Raw genomic sequence first — 20,269 nt, forward strand, 5'->3', positions numbered from 1 at the left:
AACTCATCCTTTCACTATTTTCTCTTGATCTAGTCATTGCATCATATACTTGACATCTAATTTCATATCTCGAGGTAGAGGTTTAAAAATACCATTACTCTTATCTTTGACCAAAATCCCTTGTTCCACAGAGATTCCTTTATTAGCTAAGGCATCTGTCATGGAATTGAAATTCCTTTTGACATGATGAAACTAAACTGTCTCAAATTTCTCAATTTTCATTTTTATCCTTTGTAGAATTGGAGGTTAATCAAGGCTAGGATTCTCTTTGAGTTCAACCACTTGTTGGATGACTATCACGAAGTCCCAAAATACCATCAATTGTTGAATTTTCCTTGAAATAGCCAGTTCTAGCCCCTACCACAAAGCCAAAAATTCCACTTGGTTATTTGTAGTGCTCCCCAAGCCCCAAGCATATTGGATCTCAAATTCTTCATTAGGGCAATAAATAACCCCTTCTGCTCCTGTCTCCCCCACAAAATTGAAATGTTATAATGAGATTTTTTTACCTATTTAAAAGATATGAATCATTCTAACATTTGTTATGAAGATCATAATTAATAGCTCTAATAACATATAGTTATATCCTAAAGGTTAAGGGTATCAAAAGTAAGAGATCAACCACTGGTTATGTATTTAACTTGAGTGATGGACTATTAGTTAGAGTAGTCAAAGATAACATATTATAGTTGTATCAACCGCTAAGGCTAAGTACATGGAGGTAGCATAGGCATGTAAGGAAGTTGTTTGGATTCAACAAATATGTAAGAAATACTTAATGTTGAATATGAGAAGACCCATAAAGATGCATTAGATTGTCAAAGTGTGCTGATATAAGGAAAAAATCTTAATCTAACATGTCATGCTGAATCAAATAGATGTTCAATATTGCTTCATAAGGGAGATGAACAAATCTACAAAAATCGTGTTCGTAAATTTAATGTATGAAAATATGATTATTAATTTTCTTATCAAGTTATCGGTGGGGATAAGTTTGAGTGACATCAAGACTCCATGGGGTTTTGCAAATTTCACTATTTACTATCTGTGCATAGATTTGAGTGATGGTAGGATTATATAGATTACGTAATGCTTACTCTCAAGCTGTTCATTTATGCAATAGTGGTATTTTTCATTTCTATTTTTTATCTTTAGATTTCAATCGAATGATCCAAGACATAATCTTAGACGTAAAGACTAGTGAAAAAAAGTCTCTATGTTAATGGGTCTTTTTCGTTCCATAAAAAGATTTAGGGTTATCTATTTTTATGATCAATAGTGGATGAATAAAGAGAGAGGGATTTAAATCCTCGACATGGATGATCCGTACTACGTATTAGCAATATGTAGCTTTGGTTTGCTTAGCTATCTCTCCAAGATGGAAGAGTTCATATGTAACAAAATGAATGGTGGAATAAATTATATGCGGTTTTGTAGATTTCACTATTTACTAAATATGCATAGATTTGAGTGATGGTTCTAATATCAGTGACAAGTGTGAGATTATTAATGGTGTTGACCACTCAATTCACCACTTACCAATTCAAAGAGGTCAATTTGGGATTTGGTTTGCCGTCAACATATTAGTTAAAGGAGGCTAACATTGTTGATGGAATTTGGTCGAAATAGTCAATATAAAGATTTGACCAAAGATAGTTAACAACTTAGAATTCCTTATCTTGAAAAATATGTAATTGACTAAATTAACACATAAAATACCAAATTTTACAAATCTTCATTGCCAATAACATATATAAATAAATAAGGTGATTATAATGATTTTATATGTACTTAAATATAACATATTTATATGAAAAAAGATATTAACTATATGATATTTAATATTATGTTTTTTACTACATTATTTTTTATGACAAAAAGTTTTTCAGCGTAAATCACATGATATATCATTTGTCGACCTGTTTCGAACCAACTAGTATGGTTCATCGCCACGACAAGTTTCTCTTCTTTTATATATATATATATATCTTTATATAATTTATTTTTTTATATTATTTAAAAAACTTAGTTTTACATTTAAATTTAAATTTGAGAATGCTAATTATCAAGCTTAGTTAATATAGAGAACAAATGATACTAGAGCTTGTTTCTCTCTTTTTTTTAAGTATAAATATATAAGTTTGATTTCGGAAAATACAATATATTTTTAATTGATATAATATTATTGTATAAAATATCACAAATGTAAAAATTTTAAAAATAAATTATTTTAGGAAATATAAAAAATAAAATATCAATTAAAATATTTAAAAAGTTTAAAAATAATGCAAAGACAGTATAACATTAAGATACTACTATTTAAAATTATAATAGTTAAAATGAGGTAAATTATGAGGTAAATTAAGAAAAATTATGAATTTATTGGAAAAAAATATATAAATTTATGAAAAAAATTGTTTAAATTTATTTATTTATTATTATTATTATTATTTAAATATTTAATATATTTAAATACCAAATTTAAATATAAATTTTATTTATTTACGAGATAAGATTTTTTTTAATTAATGGTTTTAATGTTTAATTTATAATAATTTTAATTGTTAATTTATAAGAGTGTAAACATTTTATCTCTTTTATATTTGAATTTGCATTTAAAAAATAATATAATATTTTATTGTGTTGAGAGGTGTTTTACAATTCAGTGTAAGGAAGATGTGTGGGTCTAGGATATGTAGTAAATCAATATTTTTTAAATATTGGCTTCATATGTTTTAATTAGCATTCAAATTAAAAAATATATAAATGTAAAATGTAATGCAAAATGTAAAATGTAAAATACAAAATGTAAAATGTGAGGCACAAAGCTACCAATTTGACAAGAAATTAGTTTGTCTATAATGTAAAGTTAACATACTATTGTTTCTTTAACTAGTTATTTCTTTATGTATTATTATTATTATTCCAGTATATTATAATAATAATCATCTCCATTATAAATATTATTATATTAGACTTTGTATATAGTATTGATTACATGAAGTGATAATTCTCAATCATATGGGTGAAGGGGGGAGAGAGAGGGAAAGAGGGATAGAGAGAGAGGGAAAGAGGGATAGAGAGAGAGGGGGAGAGGTAGAGAGAGAGGTGGGGGGGGGGGGGGGGGAGAGAAGGATATAGTGACAGAGTTAGAGGGCAGAGAAAGAGAGAGAGAGAAGAACAAAGACATAGAGAGATAAAGGCGGAGAGATAGAGGGAGGGACAAGAGAGAGAGGAGGGAAGATAGAGAAGGAGAGGAGAGGGAGAGGGAGAGAAACACAAATATGGAGGGGGAGAGAGAGAGAAGGAGAGAGGGAGGGAGATAGTGATAGAGCTAGAGGGCAGAAAGAGAGAGAGAGAGGAGAGAGGGAGGGAGATAGTGATAGAGCTAGAGGGCAGAGAGAGAGAGAGAGAGAGCGAGGAAGGAAGAAAGAGAGGAGGGAAGAGAGAGAAGAAGAGAGGGAGGGAGAGAGAGACATAGTTGAGGGGGAGATAATGATTGAGTTTGAGGGTGGAGAAAGAGATAGAGTGATTGGTGGGAGATAGAGAAAGGTGGGAGAGAAAGGGGGAGAGAGAGGACTTGAGAGAGAGAAGGAGAGAGGGAGGGAGAGGGAGAGAGAGGGGGAGAGAGAGGGATGGAAGAAAAAATACATAAATAGAGAAAGGTAGAGAGAGAGAGGGAGTGACAAGGGAGAGATGGAGAGAGGAGAGCGGGAGGGAAGGGAGAGAGAAGAAGAGAGAGGGAGAGAGAGGGATGCATTAATTTTAGTGTAGTTATTGATTTATAATCTTATTTGATTGCTTGCACTAAATGCATTGATTTCAGTGTAGATGTTGATTTTTAATCATATTTGATTGCTTGCACTAGATGCATTTATTTCAATGTAGATGTTGGTTTCTAATCCTGTTTGATTGCTTGCACTAGATGGATTGATTTCAATGTAGATGTTGATTTCTAATTCTATTTGAATGCTTGTGCTAGATGCATTGGTTTTAGTGTAGATGTTGATTTCTGTTTTGATGTAACTAGATGTATAATGTATATTAATTTCAAAGTAAATAGATTAATCTGTGCATTAATTTCAGCGTAAGCACAAAAAAATATTGACGACGTGCATTGATTTTTGTGTTATAGTAATTCAACCATAAATAAAATACTTGAATTTTCATCTTAAATAAAATGTTCACTTACTTGAAATGTTTGCTTCTTGAAACTGTAAACTATTTGTAATTGACTACATTCTTATTATTCCCATTTTCCATCATTCAACATTGTTAGTCACTTTGCATTCAAATGAGGTAATAAAAAACAACTACTATTGAAACTTACTTGGGGTTTAACACTCCATAAGTCACAATGATTGACTTTGGAGAAAGCTACTATTAATATTGGAGAGCAAGAGAGACAAGGTATGATATTTACTACAATAGCTTGAGTTAAAGATTTGAATGGTCTACGATTTCAACCGTCTTTTTCATATGATCCATATGAAAATATGACAAAACTACAAGTGTGACAATAAGAACAATAGAAGAAAAATAGTTTGAGATTGATCACAATGAAAACTATTTGTAATTGACTACATTCTTATTATTCACATTTTCTATCATTCAACATTGTTACATTGTCACTTTTCATTCAAATTTTTTATTTCATTGTTTTTCATCATTTAAGTTATTAATAGTTTTTATCATCTCAACAAACTGAGGTAACTGAGCAAATTTAAAATTAAAATGTCGACATTAATCTTAGACATATTTGACATATTTAAAATTATTAGAATAATTAGATGTTCAATAAATTTTCCATGACTACACACGACTAAAACCAACCTAGATCCATCTTAATCTTGGATGTATCAAGTGTCGAGGGATCAAATCTAGCTAGGTGCAAACTTTTCCTTAAGTTTTGCCCTCAAAAAAGAGTTTTTCACCTCGAGAGATTTGATCATTCTCAATGCTTGATAGATATGAGGTTAAGATGGATCTAGGCTAGTTAAATATCATAAATATTAAACAATAAGATATGTTTTATATAATGTAAGGTAAGATAACTTTATATTTGAATTCATATAATAATAAAAAATAACGTAAACAAAAGTGTAATGCAAATTAAAATTTAATTCACAAATTCATAAATTATTAATTACAAAACTTTGTATTTCCCACAAGGCGTAGAGCAGACAATGACAATCTCTTCTGTTAAGGCACTATGTGATGTGACAGTCACTGGTTTGAAACTTTGTTGGCAAAAATCTAGTTGTTCTAAGGGATGGTATGGCCCAAGATGGGTGTGATCTCTAGATAATTTTGACGGCGTATATTCCCTTGGGTCATGGCTACTCAAACCACAGGTTAATCATGTAATCATCTCAGGACTCACATAAACTGGCAAAAAAAACAAGTTTCTAAAACTTTGTATTATCTAATAGGATTTTAAAAAGGTTCAAAGTTATTTTAATAATGTATTTTTTATAATTTTAGGATTTTTTCTACATAATTGTTTATGATCAACTCCAGAGAGGGGGCTCTATCCCATTTTTTAGTCAGATTGTTTTGGGATTTAAGTTCGAAGTTATTAGCATTCCCTTTCAATCTCCTCTTCTTTGATATCCTTTTCATAGAGTAACTAGGCGAAGTAGGGTTTATGATTTCTCAGAGAAACCTTTGCTAGGTGCATCTTAGCAAGAAAGGAATCCAGTGCATTGGCTTCTAAAATTGGTGCAAGATCCAAAATATGAGGTTAAATCCATCAAGATTGGAGAATATATCCAATATATGCAGGATCATGATGTGTTCTGCAAGTTCATCGGATTATGGCCCTCTAAAATGTATCTGATTGGGTGGACCCAAAATAAATGGAACCTCCAGGGTCAAATAAAACTATAGCTAGGGGAAAAAGGATCATTCATAATCATTTTCTCCAAGTTGAAAGACAGATTGAGGGTTTTTGAAGGAGGGCCAAATGTTTTTAATAATGTAGGCTCTTCATGTGATTTTGGAAGGAGCAATATAATTTGGATAAGGAAGATTTCCTTGTTGCCTCGATATGGGCCTGACTCTTTTTTCTTCTAAAGAATATTGGGAGCAGGAAACCCTTGAAGTCATAACCAATGCCATTGGCAGCTTTGTCAAGGTCATGGAGGCTTTTAAGAGACGAAGGTATACATAATATGCTCAGATATGTGTTTATATGAATATCTTCTAGCCTCTTCCAACTTCAATACATATTTATTATTGGGATTGTCTTTGGAAGCAACCTCTAGATTATGAGCATGTACCCTTTAGATGTAGGCATTGTCATGAATATGAGCATCTTATTAGGGATTTTCTGATGAATGCAAAGGAACCACTCGAAGGGCACCCCTCTCAAAAAGAGCGAGATGATTTAGGAACAATCCCCCAAAGATGAAGAAATTTGAGTCCTCGGGGTGTCTCAAATCCTAACTAGAACCTTAGAGCTAGAAATAGGTTTGAGTCTCTCTCCTCCTCAAATGAGTATTTGGAGCAAGATAACATTCAATCAAGCCCGCAACCAACAAAAGGAAAAACTTGATATAGGAGCATTTTTATCAAAAAAAATATTTCACCAAAGGGAGTGGTTCCCCTTTGCATTTCCTTTAAATTGTGGTATTTTAATTTAGGAGAATTTGTGTAGTTTGGAGGTAAGTGTCCTTAAGGGTCAAATATAGAAAATGAGGTGGCATTGATTTCTAGAAGAGGGACATATGTAGCAAAAGTATGAGAGGGATGTTAGTTAACAGTCTCCATTTTTTAATAGAGATATTTTTTTAGTTAAGGGGGATATAGAGGGCCAACTAAAGAAAAAAGGGGGATAAGCTGAGTAAAACAAGGGAGAGATTACTGAATCTGGTGTAATGTCTTTTTCTGAGTAAGCAAATTTCGAGTGTGACTTGGCCTGCGTCCGATCCGTGGGTGATTTTGATGACTTAGATGCCCCTACGTTGCGACTACCCAAGCCATATGTCAGTCGTGTAGTCACCTTAGAACTCACATAAACTAGCAAACAATTATATTTTATAAAACTTTGTATTATATAATAGGATTTTAAAAAGGTTCAAAGTTATTTTAATAATATATTTTTTATAATTTTAGGATTTTTTCTACATAGTTGTTTATGAGAAGTTCCATGAAAGGGGGATCTTTCCCCCTTTTCAGTTAGATTGTTCCAGGAGTTCATAAATATTTTGGATCTACTAACATTCCATTTCAATCTCCATGTCTTTGATATCCTTTTCATAGAGCAACTAGGTGAAGTGGGGTTTCTGATTTCTCAGAGAAACCTTCGTTGGGTGCATCTTGGCAAGATAGGAATCCAAGGTGTTGGCTGCCAAAAGAAGGGAAAGATCCAAAATATGAGCACTGGGCATTGGATAATCTAATGTTTCTTGTGTGTTTTGCGACATGTTCTTAATCGCCTCTCGATGATTTGTTAACTCCGACGATGCATTCATTTACTAAGACCTGCAAGTTTTGGTGTAATGGAAATCATGATTCCAACAGGTGGTATTAGAGCCAAAGATATTGAGTTCAAAACACCCTTGGCTCATGTTGGGGGGGAAGATTGTTGGGCATTGGATAATCCAACACTCCCTGTGTGTTTCGAGACATGTGTTGAAATGTCGATGATCCGTTAACTCTGGCGATGCGTCTGTTTACTAACACCTGCACGTTTTGGTGTAATTGCAATAATGATTCCAACAGTTAAATCCAACAATATCGGAGAATATATCTAATATATGCAAGATCCTGCTCTCATCTGCAAGTTCATCAGATTATGGTCCTGTGAAAAGTATTTGAATGGGTGGATCCAAAATAAATGGAACCTCCAGGGACAAATAAAATTGTAGCTAGGGGAAAAAGGACTCTTCACAACCATTTTCTTAAGCTTGGAAGATAGATCAAGGGGTTTTGAAGGAGAGCCATACTTTTTTAATAATGCAAGGTTTTTCATGTGATTTTGGAAGGAACAGTATAATCAGGAGAAGGAGGAATTCCTTGTTGCCCCGGTGTGTGCTTGACTCTTTTCTCTTCCAAAGGAATATTGGGAGGAGGAAACACTTGAAGGCATAGGCAATGTCATTGGAAAAATTTTCAAGGCTTTGGAGGCTAATAAGAGATGGAGGTATACATCATATGCTCAGATCTATGTTTATATGAATATTTCCTAGCCTCTTCCAACTTCAATATATATTATTATCAAGATAGTCTTTAGAAACAACCTCTAGATTATGAACATGTCCCCTTCAAATGCAAACACTTCCATGAATACGATAATCTTATTAGGGGCAGTTTGATGAATTCAAAGGAATCGCTCAAAGAACACTAGTTTCGAAAAGAGCAAGATGATTTGGGAAAAGTCCCCCAAAGAAGAAGAAATTTGAGTCCTTAGGGTGCCTCAAACCCTAAACAGATCCCTAGAGTTGGAAATAGGTTCAAGTCTCTCTCCTCTCTAGAGGAGTATTTGGAGCAAGATAATGTTCAATCAAGCCTACAAGCAACATAAGGAAAAACCTTATGTAGGAGCATCTTAGCAGAAAATTTATTTCACCTAAGGGAGTAGATTCCTTTTGCAATTTTCTTTAAACTGTGATATTTTAATTTAGGAGAATCTGTGTAGTTAGGAGATAAGTGTCCTTAAGGGGAAAATATAGAAAATATATTAGGATGAGGTGGCATTAGTTTCTAGAAGAGGGACAAATGTAGCAAAAATATGAGAGGGATGCTAGTTAACAATCTCTATTTTGTAATAAATATATTTTTTTAATTAAGGGGGATATAGAGGGCCAACTAGAGAAAATAAGGGGGACTAGCTAAGTAAAGCGAGGGAGAGATTATTGAATCTAGTGTAATTTTCTTCTTCTAACTAAGCAAATTTTAGGCTCTAAGTAAAGCGGGATTGAAATTGCTGAATCCTTTAATTGTCTTGTTTTATGTAATATAATTTTGGGGCTTGAGTTGTATCCTTTGTAATTGTTAAGTGTTGCCTTCCAAATGGTTTTGTTTGATTTTCTATACTCTCATTGTGATTAATCGCTAACAATGGTCTCTCTCTCTAGTTGCAGGATTATCTAGTTCTTTGAGGTCACAAGGTTGACTACATTTTCACAAAGGCATCCATATCCAGACGCACTGGGACATTCAACAACTCTATGTAGTATCGAAAGAAAATAGGGTCATCAAACCCTTGGAAAATACCAAGCTTTAAACTCGAATCGATGGATCTAGAACCCTCATACTAACCCACATGACGTTCCATTTCCTGCAAACAAAACTCGAGATCTAGCATAAGGTTCTACTCTAAGTCTTAGCAAATCGAGTGGTTTTTATGAGGGGTGTAAGAGTGCTTTGACGGAATGGGTAGGGGGGCCACATAATAGATTAAGGCCATCCACATAACTTGGTGGTATCATGGGGTGGTTTCCCTTGTGCCCCCTCTGAGTGTTAACCCATAATAATCCAGGGAGGATCTACAATCCTGTTGGGCTATAGATCTATCCATTCCCGTGACTGTGTCATTCAAAGGTGGTCATTTGTTGAATGAGGGCCCCACGACAGTCCTAGGAGGCCCCGTAATCATGTTGGGTTGTAGATCTGTCCATCTTTGTGATCATGTCGTTCAAAAGTGGTTGCTCGTTAAACAAGGGTCGTGCACAACGAAAGGTCAAGAATACACACAAAAAATTGGTGGATGAAGAAATTTTGGGGTTGCAACAGTACAGACCAATTCGACATCAAGACCCATAAGCCCTTAATGAATCCTCCATAGCTCGTGCGAAAGTCTCTAGAACAGTACCAATAGAATCCATTACTACAAGAAATGGTTTACTCCTTATCAGAAGAAGTTGAAGAACAAGCCCTACCAGAATATATGGATCTTGATGATCCATGGCTTTCCCTTGCAAAAGAATGACATGGAAAATATGTGAAGGGCATGTAAATTCATCGCACTAGGATTATTTATAAGGCTATCTCCGGTACAAGGAAGAAGACCAACCGAGTTCGAGTTCTTCAAATTTTTTCCTTAGGGTTTACAAGAAGGATTTCAAGGTGGTCTCCACGTAAGACAAGGAAGCCCAAAAACGAGGTTGTGAGAGCAATAAGGCATTGATCCAAGGAGATAGTGAATGATTAGTGAACTTAGGGAAAATCATGCCAATGTCAAAGGCATTTCCTCCATTGGATTCTTGAATCTTCAAAGAGTTTTCTATATAGTAATGGTTCTCATAGTTATTTTTTGATTGTCTATTATTGGTAGGTAGCTTGCTATTCTCAACTAAGCTGATATGAAGAATATCTTGGATTTTGGTCCTCTTTTGGATATCCAAGCTATATTTAATTTTGCTTTTTTTGATTAATGAAAGGATGCACTAGCTTACAAAGAAAAAACAATATATTCTTCATAATGTTAATATATGATTATTATTGTTATTAATTTTTAATCAAGAGAATCAGTAGATTCACAATTTGTTATTGTGAAGGTATGGAGTCGAGTAGACAGGGTTACCCTTATATTCATCCTAAGCTTAAGGTTGTTTCCCACTACACCCTAGGCTAGTAAGCTGAGTTTCAAACTTAAGTGAAGCCCAAATATTGATAATCAAACACTTTATGATGCAAGATGTCCAAAGTTTGGCCTAGCCCAATGGGCCGAGGTCAATATATATTTTATAAGAATAAAATTTGGGTGTGGAGAACAACACTCCATCCCACAACCACTAAAAGTATATCCAATTGACTTTTAAAAGTTAAACCTTAATAACAAAACCTGAAAACTGATATTTAAAATTACATTTTTAATATTAACCTCTTTTTGTTTTGTTTTGTTTTGTTGTAATAAGCTTCTTCCTATTAAGGTGATACCAAATTACACTATATCAAAATCCTTTTGCCACATAGCAATTATAAGTTAACTAAAACCATTAAAAGGATGTGGAAATATCAATAGTGCATGGAATAACTGGATTAACTAGATGTGTAGGATTTGATTTATTGTAGAGTCGTGCTTATTCCTTAAGATGAGTGCGGGTTGACTACCTGTGAGGGTTTCACTGAATGGTTTAGTGCTCCGTATGGGGATGTCTTGGCCCTAGTTCGAAACCCTCCATGCCCGAGAACTATGCTTTGGGGTGTATAGTTCTCCAGCGATTATAAGGCAACAACCAAGTTCAATCTCGAGTGGCATCACGATTAGACCTTCTAGCAACCGATTACGCTATACAAAAAAAGAAAGAAAGAAAAAAAAAGCGTGCGAGTTGACTACCCTCTCTCCCTCATCGTCATATTCTTCCACCCCAAACTAAAATAATATTAAACTTAAATACTATCAAAACAATAAATAAATAAATTAGTAACAAAATTCTCAATTAAAATGATTTTAATTTACTTTTTTCACTAAATTTTATTAAAAATATGATAATAAAATAATTTCTTAATTAAGTTATTTTATTTCATTATAACAACTTAAAAAACAAACCTTAAATTCAAAATCATTTTAAATTTCACTTTTCATGTATTAATATTATAATCATTAAATTAATAACCAAACTCTCAATTAAATTATTTTAATTATAATAGTGACCCTTAACCAGAATAACTTTGATTTCACTTTTCACTAGATTTTGTTAAGGATGTGTTAGTATAAAAGCTGACTTAACTTTAACAAATTGTATAATCCTAAAATTTATTCAACTTTCAACAATTTGTACAATTTTCAAGGTATCTTGCAATTTACTTTAAGAATCTTAAATTTTAATAATATGATATTTAAATCATATATTATTTTGATTTATATAGTTATTATTTAGAATAAAACTTTGAATGTCTTATAGGTGACATGGGTTTTTGCCAACTAGATTTGAAAAAAAAACCATATATATCATAATTGTGTATTAAAAAAACATATACATGTCATAATTGTGTAACTTTTTTTTTCCTATTTCAAGCATCCTCTCGAACAAAGAAAAACCATTAAGGCCAGACCTGAGAATGGTGGGGAGAATGGTGGGAATAATGGATTCTGAGTGGATTTGTGGAGGAAGAGCCCAAATGAAATGAACATACATACGTATTTTCAATAGTAGGTATCCCCATATAACCAAAATAAAAATAAAAAACAACAGTTTCGTTGAAAACAATTGTTAAATGAACAATTCAATACCGTCATATTCCATCATTCATTCAATTCGCATTTTACATGTAGGAAGCGGACGATGAGAAGCATGGCTGGAAACATGGAGGATGGATCAGGGGCAGGGCGAGGCAGCAAAGAGGCATCGGAGACTTTAGAGGGCCCGAGAAGGAGAGTTGGTTCTCTGAAAAGGAAAAACAATTCATCTTCAACAGGAGGCCCATCCAAACGCTTGGCCAAAGACAAATCCCTTCTACCCCCGACTCACAATGGCCCTCTTAGAACAACCAGGCAATCCCCCATCAAAATGGCTGCCGCCGCGGCGGCTGCTGCTCAACAGCAACAAAAGAAGAAGGTGCTCGGGTCAAATCCTATCCCTCCATATCCTACACAGAAGCCTGATCATTTGGCCGAACCAAATGCTAAACCAGAGGTTGCTGGGGAGGATCCAAAACAGGGAGGAGTGGATCAGCGTGCTCTTGTTTTGGTTAATATGGAGTTAAGTGAGGAGGTGCTCAAAGACGAAAATGCCCATGTTGTTCCAACTCCAGCCGGTAAGTGGCTTTTTCCTCTTTTGGGTTATTTTAGGGTTGGTTTGCGTATTGAAGTCAATGCAAGGTTTCCTCGCTTCTAGTTTGTTGGGTTTATCAAAGCAGGTGTAGATGTTAGTAGGGTGCAATTGTCAATGGATGGTCGTGATTTCCAATCGTATAAAATCATTTCAAACACTCATGAAAGAAAAGCCAAACACATGAAGTCATCTGAAACTTACTTACAGTTTACATAATCATGTGTAGACATTTGTCACCTACTCCCAAAGTAAAGACGCCCCTGTCATGGAGACACACCAAGCCCTACGTATTGATCTCACCCACATATACATCTTAACAGCACCTATATCTGCACCTAGAGTTCTGCATATTATTCAAACTCATTGCATTGGCATATGCAAAATCTCGTCATATTGACCCCACATCCTCCCATATAGAAGCTCTCACAATGAACTTATGTTTGTATTTGGAGGGTTTACTTCTTTGGGAAATGCAAAGGCAAGCTAATGAGGTTTTAACTTTCAACCCCCATCCAGGAGAGATAATTTGGAGAGCACCCTAGATCACTAGGACCGCTGTAAACGAAATCACAAGCATGTTAACTAGAAAATTGAAAATCATAAGCCGTAGGTGCAGAACTCCCAAGCCATGATGTGAATGTGGGTGTTTAATAAGCAGAGGGTTATGTTTGAACCCTGAACTTTGCCAGCCCAAAATCATTGTGAGTACAATTAGACCTACACCAAAATTAACATATACAAAAAAATGACTTTGCATACAGACCACATTGCTATCTTTATGAACCAAAAATATGCACCTTAAATCTCTATATATTGATCAAAACTTAAAAATGGACCATACGCAAATACACATAGAACTTTGCTATCAACCAAACACACCCGCATCTACATTCACATGCAACCATATAGAGTTTTGCATATTGGACACATTTCCAGTCATATCTACAATGACACACAGAGTTTTGCTTATTTTCCACACTCTATCAACTTATAAACACCTCTCCAAAACTACATCAAACTATACTCACGCCCACCCACAGCTCCACATATTGATCACACCGATATCTTCACCTGCATTAATGGAGACACATATGCATTAAGAGCTCCACATATTGATTATTCCCACACCCCCAATTACAGGCGTAGATGAGAGCTCTGCATTTTGACCATATTGACATCTAGACCAGCACCAAAAGATGAACGCAGAACTCTTCATGCTGACCATGATCTGTAGCTGAAAGTATCCTCAGGGATGCGGTTCAGTATAGTCACTTAGGGTTGGTTTATTCGATTAATGCTCACTTTTGGGAGCTTCAAGGAACTTGTATCTTTAAGAAGTCTATTATGCATATTTTTCTCTTTAGGTAAAGTGTTATTTGTTCATAGAAATGATGAGCTTGCATTGACAACTGCATATCTGCATACACTGATTTCTAGTCTCTAGAGCATAGGGTGGATGTACTCAATGATGGGGAATTTCAGCTTCAATGGGCTTCCACATTTGCAAAGGGGGTCCATAAATAGATGTGTGTGGACATGGGAATATTGATATTAGGGTAGATTAAACTTTCGGCCTATAAGCACCATATTTCCCAATATATGATTTGTACTGGCAATTTAGGTGTACTTGGTATAATGATGTATGATTTCCATCGCTTTTAGGAGCTTGGCTTACAATGCTTACAATTTTATTGCAGGTTGGTTTTCCTGGAGAAAGATACATGCCTTAGAGAAACGGGGCTTACCATCATTCTTTAATGGAAAATCGATGACTCGGAACCCAGAAATGTATTTAGAAATACGGAATTCCATCATGAAACAGTACCACAACAGTCCACATAAACAGATCGGGCCGACTGATTTATCTGATAGAGTAACAGAAGACATGGATGCCGTGCGTGAAATCATGGACTTCTTGGACCATTGGGGCTTGATAAACTTTCGCCCTTTTCCTAATTGCCAACAAGATGATCCTATGGTTCAGGAAACATCAAATTCTTCTGCAGGAAAGGAAGCAGTTGAGACCGATGAAGTGAGAACAGCAGCTTCATTACTAGAAAAATTGTACTGTTTTGAAAAAAATGACCATAATTCCCGAACAAAGCCTTCTGGAGCTATTTCTTCTAGGGCATTACCAACCCCTGCCCTTGCTGAAGCTGTAGTTCCAGATGTATTCAGTATACCCCAAGGACCTGCAGTTGAGTATCATTGCAATGCTTGTTCAGCTGATTGCTCCATAAAACGTTATCATTGTCAAAAGCAGGTTTGTTTGCAAACCTTTTTGTATCTTCTCCACTTGAAAGTTTGTTTTAGGCAAAGTTTTTATTGTTTTTCAGTGGTCATGGTTACATTGTTTCTTACAGACATGTCCTAATTGTACCACATGATTGGTCATTGAACTTGTGGATTTCTTTCGTCCATTTAAGTTAAGATTTTCAGATCCATAGATGATTTATATGATTTATGATGAATAGAACACATTTTTGAGCCACCATCAAACCGGTTCCTCTTGCTTTTTGAAACCTGTTTAGTTACTAGTAGTGATAGGCTTGTTTTGGATATCTTTTCTTTTCTGGATTGTATTGCTGCTATCTTTATATGCATGTTTGACATGCAAATTGAGAAAGCATATGAAAATCCAGCACATGACAGACTGTGTACTTATGTAGGATTTTTTGGGGTGCTTATGCTCTGGTCAACATATTCCTCTTGACCATGTTCTACTATTTGTCAGCACATTATAGTTCTGTTGACCCTCTTTTTATGTTTTTTCATCATATACCCCCTTTATTTCAATCTTCATTAGATCAAAGGATTCTTAAGAGGTGCCTCATGATAGCTTGTCTTGCCTTTTGTGCACCTCAACATGCCCCACTTTTTTGTGACAGGTGAAATTGTGTTAATATCGTGAGATTGAGTATATGTTAAAGTCAGCTGGTTGTCATTGATGATTTTTATCTTTGCCAGGCACCTTATGTGATACTGATATTACTAGATTGGTAAATTTTAGGCCAAAGAATTGCTCTAAAGTGAATGTTTTTTTGTTAGGTTTGCAATGCTTCCCTTTTTCATGATCACTGTTCTGAGTGACAATTGCTTTTGTTGTTAGTGGCATTATTTTTAGTTTTTTAGTAGATACATTTTTCAACTAAAAATCCTTGGAATATGTGTTGCCCAATAGCTTTTCTAATCAGTGAAGTTGTCATAAATCTAGGCAGTGGCTCTTTTTGAAATCTGGGTAACTAAAAAATTGCAGTTAAATTTGGTGCATTGCTGCATCAACTAAAAATCCTTGGAATATTTGTTGCCCATAGCTTTTCCAATCAGTGAAGTTGCCATAAATCTAGGCAGTGGTTCTTTTTGAAATCTGGGTAACTAAAAACTTGCAGTTAAATTTGGTGCAGTGCTGCATTCTGAAGCTTTTATCTCCCATAATATTTAAAAAAACTGTCAACTTGAAACTAAAGCAGGCATGTAAACTTATAAAGCTGTACCTTTTTCAGAAGTTGATGCAGTGTATCCCACGTTCGCTGACATATGAAGGGTCACTTGTTAGAATTATAGGATGTCAATTCTAATGGTAACATTAGGACCTTCGAATATATTGTTGTCGATATTACATGTGTGTGTGTTTGTGTTGTCCATGTGTGAAACTGAAAAGAGTGAATAAGGACAAGCTAGAATAAAGAAAAGCTAGTGACATAGAATATAAAAGGTCACAGATATTGCAAGGTTACCAAGGATACCAAGAGTGAAATTATGCCATAAATGAAGGTCATTAATTTAGTTGGTGAGTTATCTATTCCTCATTTCACACAAACTCTTCAATCTATCCTTTCTCTGCAATGTTTTGATGTTTTGCTCCATTTTATGGCAACATGGTATTGGAGCAGTTAGTCTTGAATACAGTGTTTGATTTGCAAGTGAAGTCCAGTTTTCTTGGTAAATGGTTTTACTTTTTTTTGTACTCCGAAAATAGTGTTGTTAGCATTGGTATGATATCCTTTGCTGTAGATTAGTTTTTTTTTTTTTTTTGTTCTGTCTGTTGTATTATATTGCCTTTATTTGTGGATGCTTGAATTCTAAAACATTTGTCATCTGATTACCAGTTAAATTCAAATTTATATTGACCATATATTGTTATGGCAGGCAGATTTTGATTTATGTTCAGAATGTTATAATGCCAGGAAGTTTGGCACAGGCATGGTTTCAACAGATTTTATTGTCATGGAACCTATGACTGAGAGAGCAGGTGTCAATGGTGGTAGTTGGACAGACCAAGAGACATTACTTCTACTTGAGGCTCTAGAACTTTATGGGGACAATTGGAATGAGATTGCAGAACATGTAGCTACAAAATCCAAGGATCAGTGTATCTTACATTTTATTAGGCTTCCAATAGCAGATCCTTTTTTAGAAGAGAAGGAGACACCTGATACAATCATCCAGAGTAGCTTGGAAACAGTTTTAGCAAGCAAAGATTCAGCTAGTGCTGCCTCTCAAAGCACTTCAGAGAGTCCGGTTGCCAAAAGTCCTAGTAGTGAGGAGCTTGCTGGGGTATCTAAGAATGATGATAGTAAATTAAAACTAGTAGATGAAGGTGAACCTGCTCCCAAAAAAGCTGAGAATGATGGAATTAAGGCAATAAAGGCTGCTTTTCAGGCAGTTGGTGCCTTATCTGGATCTGAGGAATCACTATCATTTGCAGAAGCAGGAAACCCTGTCATGGCATTGGTAAGCTGGCAAGCATTCTCTTCATGCAGAGTTATTTTGTGCTAACCCTAATATCAGGAAATTTGTGGAAGATAACATAATTTTGCCTTTTTCTTTTCTGATGCATTCTTAATTTACTTAATGAATAGATGTTCAGCTACTGGCCTGTTTTGTAGGTGGCATTTCTTGCTGCCTTGGTTGGCCCTGAAGTAGCTGCATTTTCAGCTCAGAGCACACTGAACACAATATCTGAAGAAGCACCTGCCATTCAGCTTGCTGCAAAGCATTGCTTTCTGCTTGAGGACCCTCCTAGTGATACCAAAGATAACACAAATGAAAGGTAGGGAATCTGTTATCAACAAATAGAAAAATGAACAGCTTATTTTTCTCAGTGATAACTTGTTATCCATGGATGTAAGGCAAAGGAGTTGAAATGATGGCAAAGTTCTTGACGCTGTTGACAGGACAGATGCACAGAAACTGGAAAATGAAACTCTACCACTGGAGCACAGCAAAGGTTCCGAAGAGGATACATCTAAGATAGAGAGTGTTTCTGCTATACCTGAAACACCAAAAGGAACAGATACGGTGGAAGCAACGCCTTCCAAAGAACAGCCGCAAGTTGGAGATGTTAGTTCCAATTTGGCAAAAATGAGTGATGAAGATACAGGTACTTTGCTAGGACACTTAGCATCTAGTTTGTAGCTTGTTTTTAGATCCTATTATCTTTCTGCTTTTAGCATTGTTTTAGGAGATGCTTCAACAATCCCACTTTGTACTGGCACTAGTTGTACTGTCTTAGTCTGGCTGACCTACTTTTGTTGTCATTTATTGGACATGGTCTTTTCTAACTATGGATGTTCCCGTTTTTTATGATTCTTTCGCAGGTAAAGTTGATCCGGAAAAACCATGTAGTGTGAATGACAAGAAATGTTCTGAGGATTCAGCTGAGATCGAAGATTCTCATTCTTTAGACAAGTTGAAGAATGAAAATGATAAGAAATGTCTGCAGGATTCAATTGAGACGGAAAGTTCTCCAGACAAGATGAATGATGCAAATGAGAAGAATTGTCTACAGGATTCAATTGAGACAAATGATTCTCCAGACAAGATGAAGGATGCAAATGACAAGAAATGTCCTGAGGATTCAGTCGAGGTCGAAGATTCTCTTTTAGATAAGATGAAGCATGATATTGAAAAGAAATGTCCTGAAGATTCAGTCGAGATAGAAGATTCTAATTCTTTAGACAAGTTAAAGCGTGCAGCAGCTTCTGTTCTCTCTGGAACTGCCGTGAAGGCAAAACTTCTGGCTAACCAGGAGGAGGAGCAGATACAAATGCTAGTCGCCGAAGTTATTGATAACCAGGTAATTTCTGAGAGGCTATTGATTTGGTGCCCTTATTTTTTAAGCTTTATGTGCCTTTGTCTTTGAAGATTTTTGTCACAGAAAAGTATCATTCATGCTACCAAAATTCTGCAGTTAAAAAAGTTGGAGATCAAGTTGAGGCACTTTCGAGAACTAGAGAGTGCACTTGCTAAAGAACGAGATCAGATTGAAAGGGCCAGACATAGATTACATTTTGAACGTGCACAGATATTAGCAGCAGCTCGTTCCAACATTCCTGGTCCTCTGCCAAGGTCCAGTTCATTGTCTCCAGTTGTCAGTACACCTGCAGTTGCACTGGGACAGTTCCCTATAGGAGGTTCTTCAAAACCTGTCTCAAGTCTGAATACAGGGACAACAAAGCCGCCTGCTTTTGCATATCCAAAGACACATATTAGAAAGGTCACACCTTCGGCAGATCCAAATTCTGTACCAGCATCTTCTAGTGCCCCTGTTGGTTCTACTGCCAGAATTCCAAGTCAAACTGTAGCTTCTCCTCTTAGTGCCCAACAGTCAATGGGAGCAAATATAGGTTCTGGGATGAAGTAATTTCTCTGAATCATATATTTCTTCCCACGAGAACTATTCACTAAAAGATGTTTTTGGCCAAAGTTAATATTGTATCTTCAATGGTTTCTGCCAGAAGTCTTTGGCCTTTCTGTCACAAATAGTCTTACATACGACCTCAACAATTTTGTAATTTGCAGGTGAGATGGCCTAATCATGTTCAAATTGGGGTGCAACTTGTATTGGAGGCAATTATGTCCTATGCATGAATCATATGTAATTATTGATGAGGCTCGCTTCTCTGCCACTATGGTCTTGCCCCGATCTTCCATTTTGCCTCAAGGATTTCTGCAATCTTCCAGTTTGTCTCATGATCTTACGTATTTCTGTCATGTATAACTGAGCAATTGCTCATTGGTTATTGCAATTAATTTTTTATTTTTATTTTTTAAATTTTCTGGATGGAATTTCAACACAACATCTAATCTGGGGACTTGCTCAAGAATTTGTGCTAAACACCCAAATACTGAAACCTGTCAAAGGAACACAATGGCTATTTTACGGTTTACCAGTCTTCATTCTTACAAAACTGGAACAGAGTAGCTTCAAATTTATAGTCAGGCATATTATGGGGCACTATTCTGTTTTATTTTATTTAAATTTGATGACACTATGCACCTTGAAATAGTGTCTACGTGACAGAAGGGAGTTACAGGAACTTAACACTTAACAGATTTTGCACAGCCTGATTTTTTTGTTTGTGGGTGGTTAAGGTCAATGTTGTGTATGCAATGAAATGACAGCATAGATTTGGCTGTTGCTACTAACGATTGGCTCTTGCCATTCACTACCCCAACAGTCAAGAGGTGGCTTTCGAAATTTTATAATTTTTGAAATGTCGCCGGACACGATGGGCATGCATACGAATGAATTTCCACCTACA

The 20,269-nt window shown here is 35.4% G+C and overlaps 1 protein-coding gene across 1 annotated transcript; it reads left to right on the forward strand.

Moving 5' to 3' along the window:
* Positions 1-12,085: 12,085 nt before the first annotated feature.
* On the forward strand, positions 12,086-19,804 carry LOC149258697 (SWI/SNF complex subunit SWI3D-like). The gene is made up of 8 exons (XM_089415868.1): positions 12,086-12,104; positions 12,224-12,705; positions 14,420-14,985; positions 16,872-17,456; positions 17,612-17,775; positions 17,900-18,105; positions 18,323-18,801; positions 18,916-19,804. The coding sequence occupies exons 2-8, from the start codon at positions 12,234-12,236 to the stop codon at positions 19,366-19,368; spliced, it is 2,925 nt and encodes a 974-aa protein (XP_089271994.1). The 5' UTR covers positions 12,086-12,104; positions 12,224-12,233; the 3' UTR covers positions 19,369-19,804.
* The last annotated feature ends 465 nt before the right edge of the window (positions 19,805-20,269 follow it).

Source organism: Pinus tabuliformis, chromosome 6 (genome assembly GCF_031772625.1).
Source record: "Pinus tabuliformis cultivar Carrire ecotype Pingquan chromosome 6, CPIR1, whole genome shotgun sequence".
NCBI lineage: Eukaryota > Viridiplantae > Streptophyta > Pinopsida > Pinales > Pinaceae > Pinus > Pinus tabuliformis.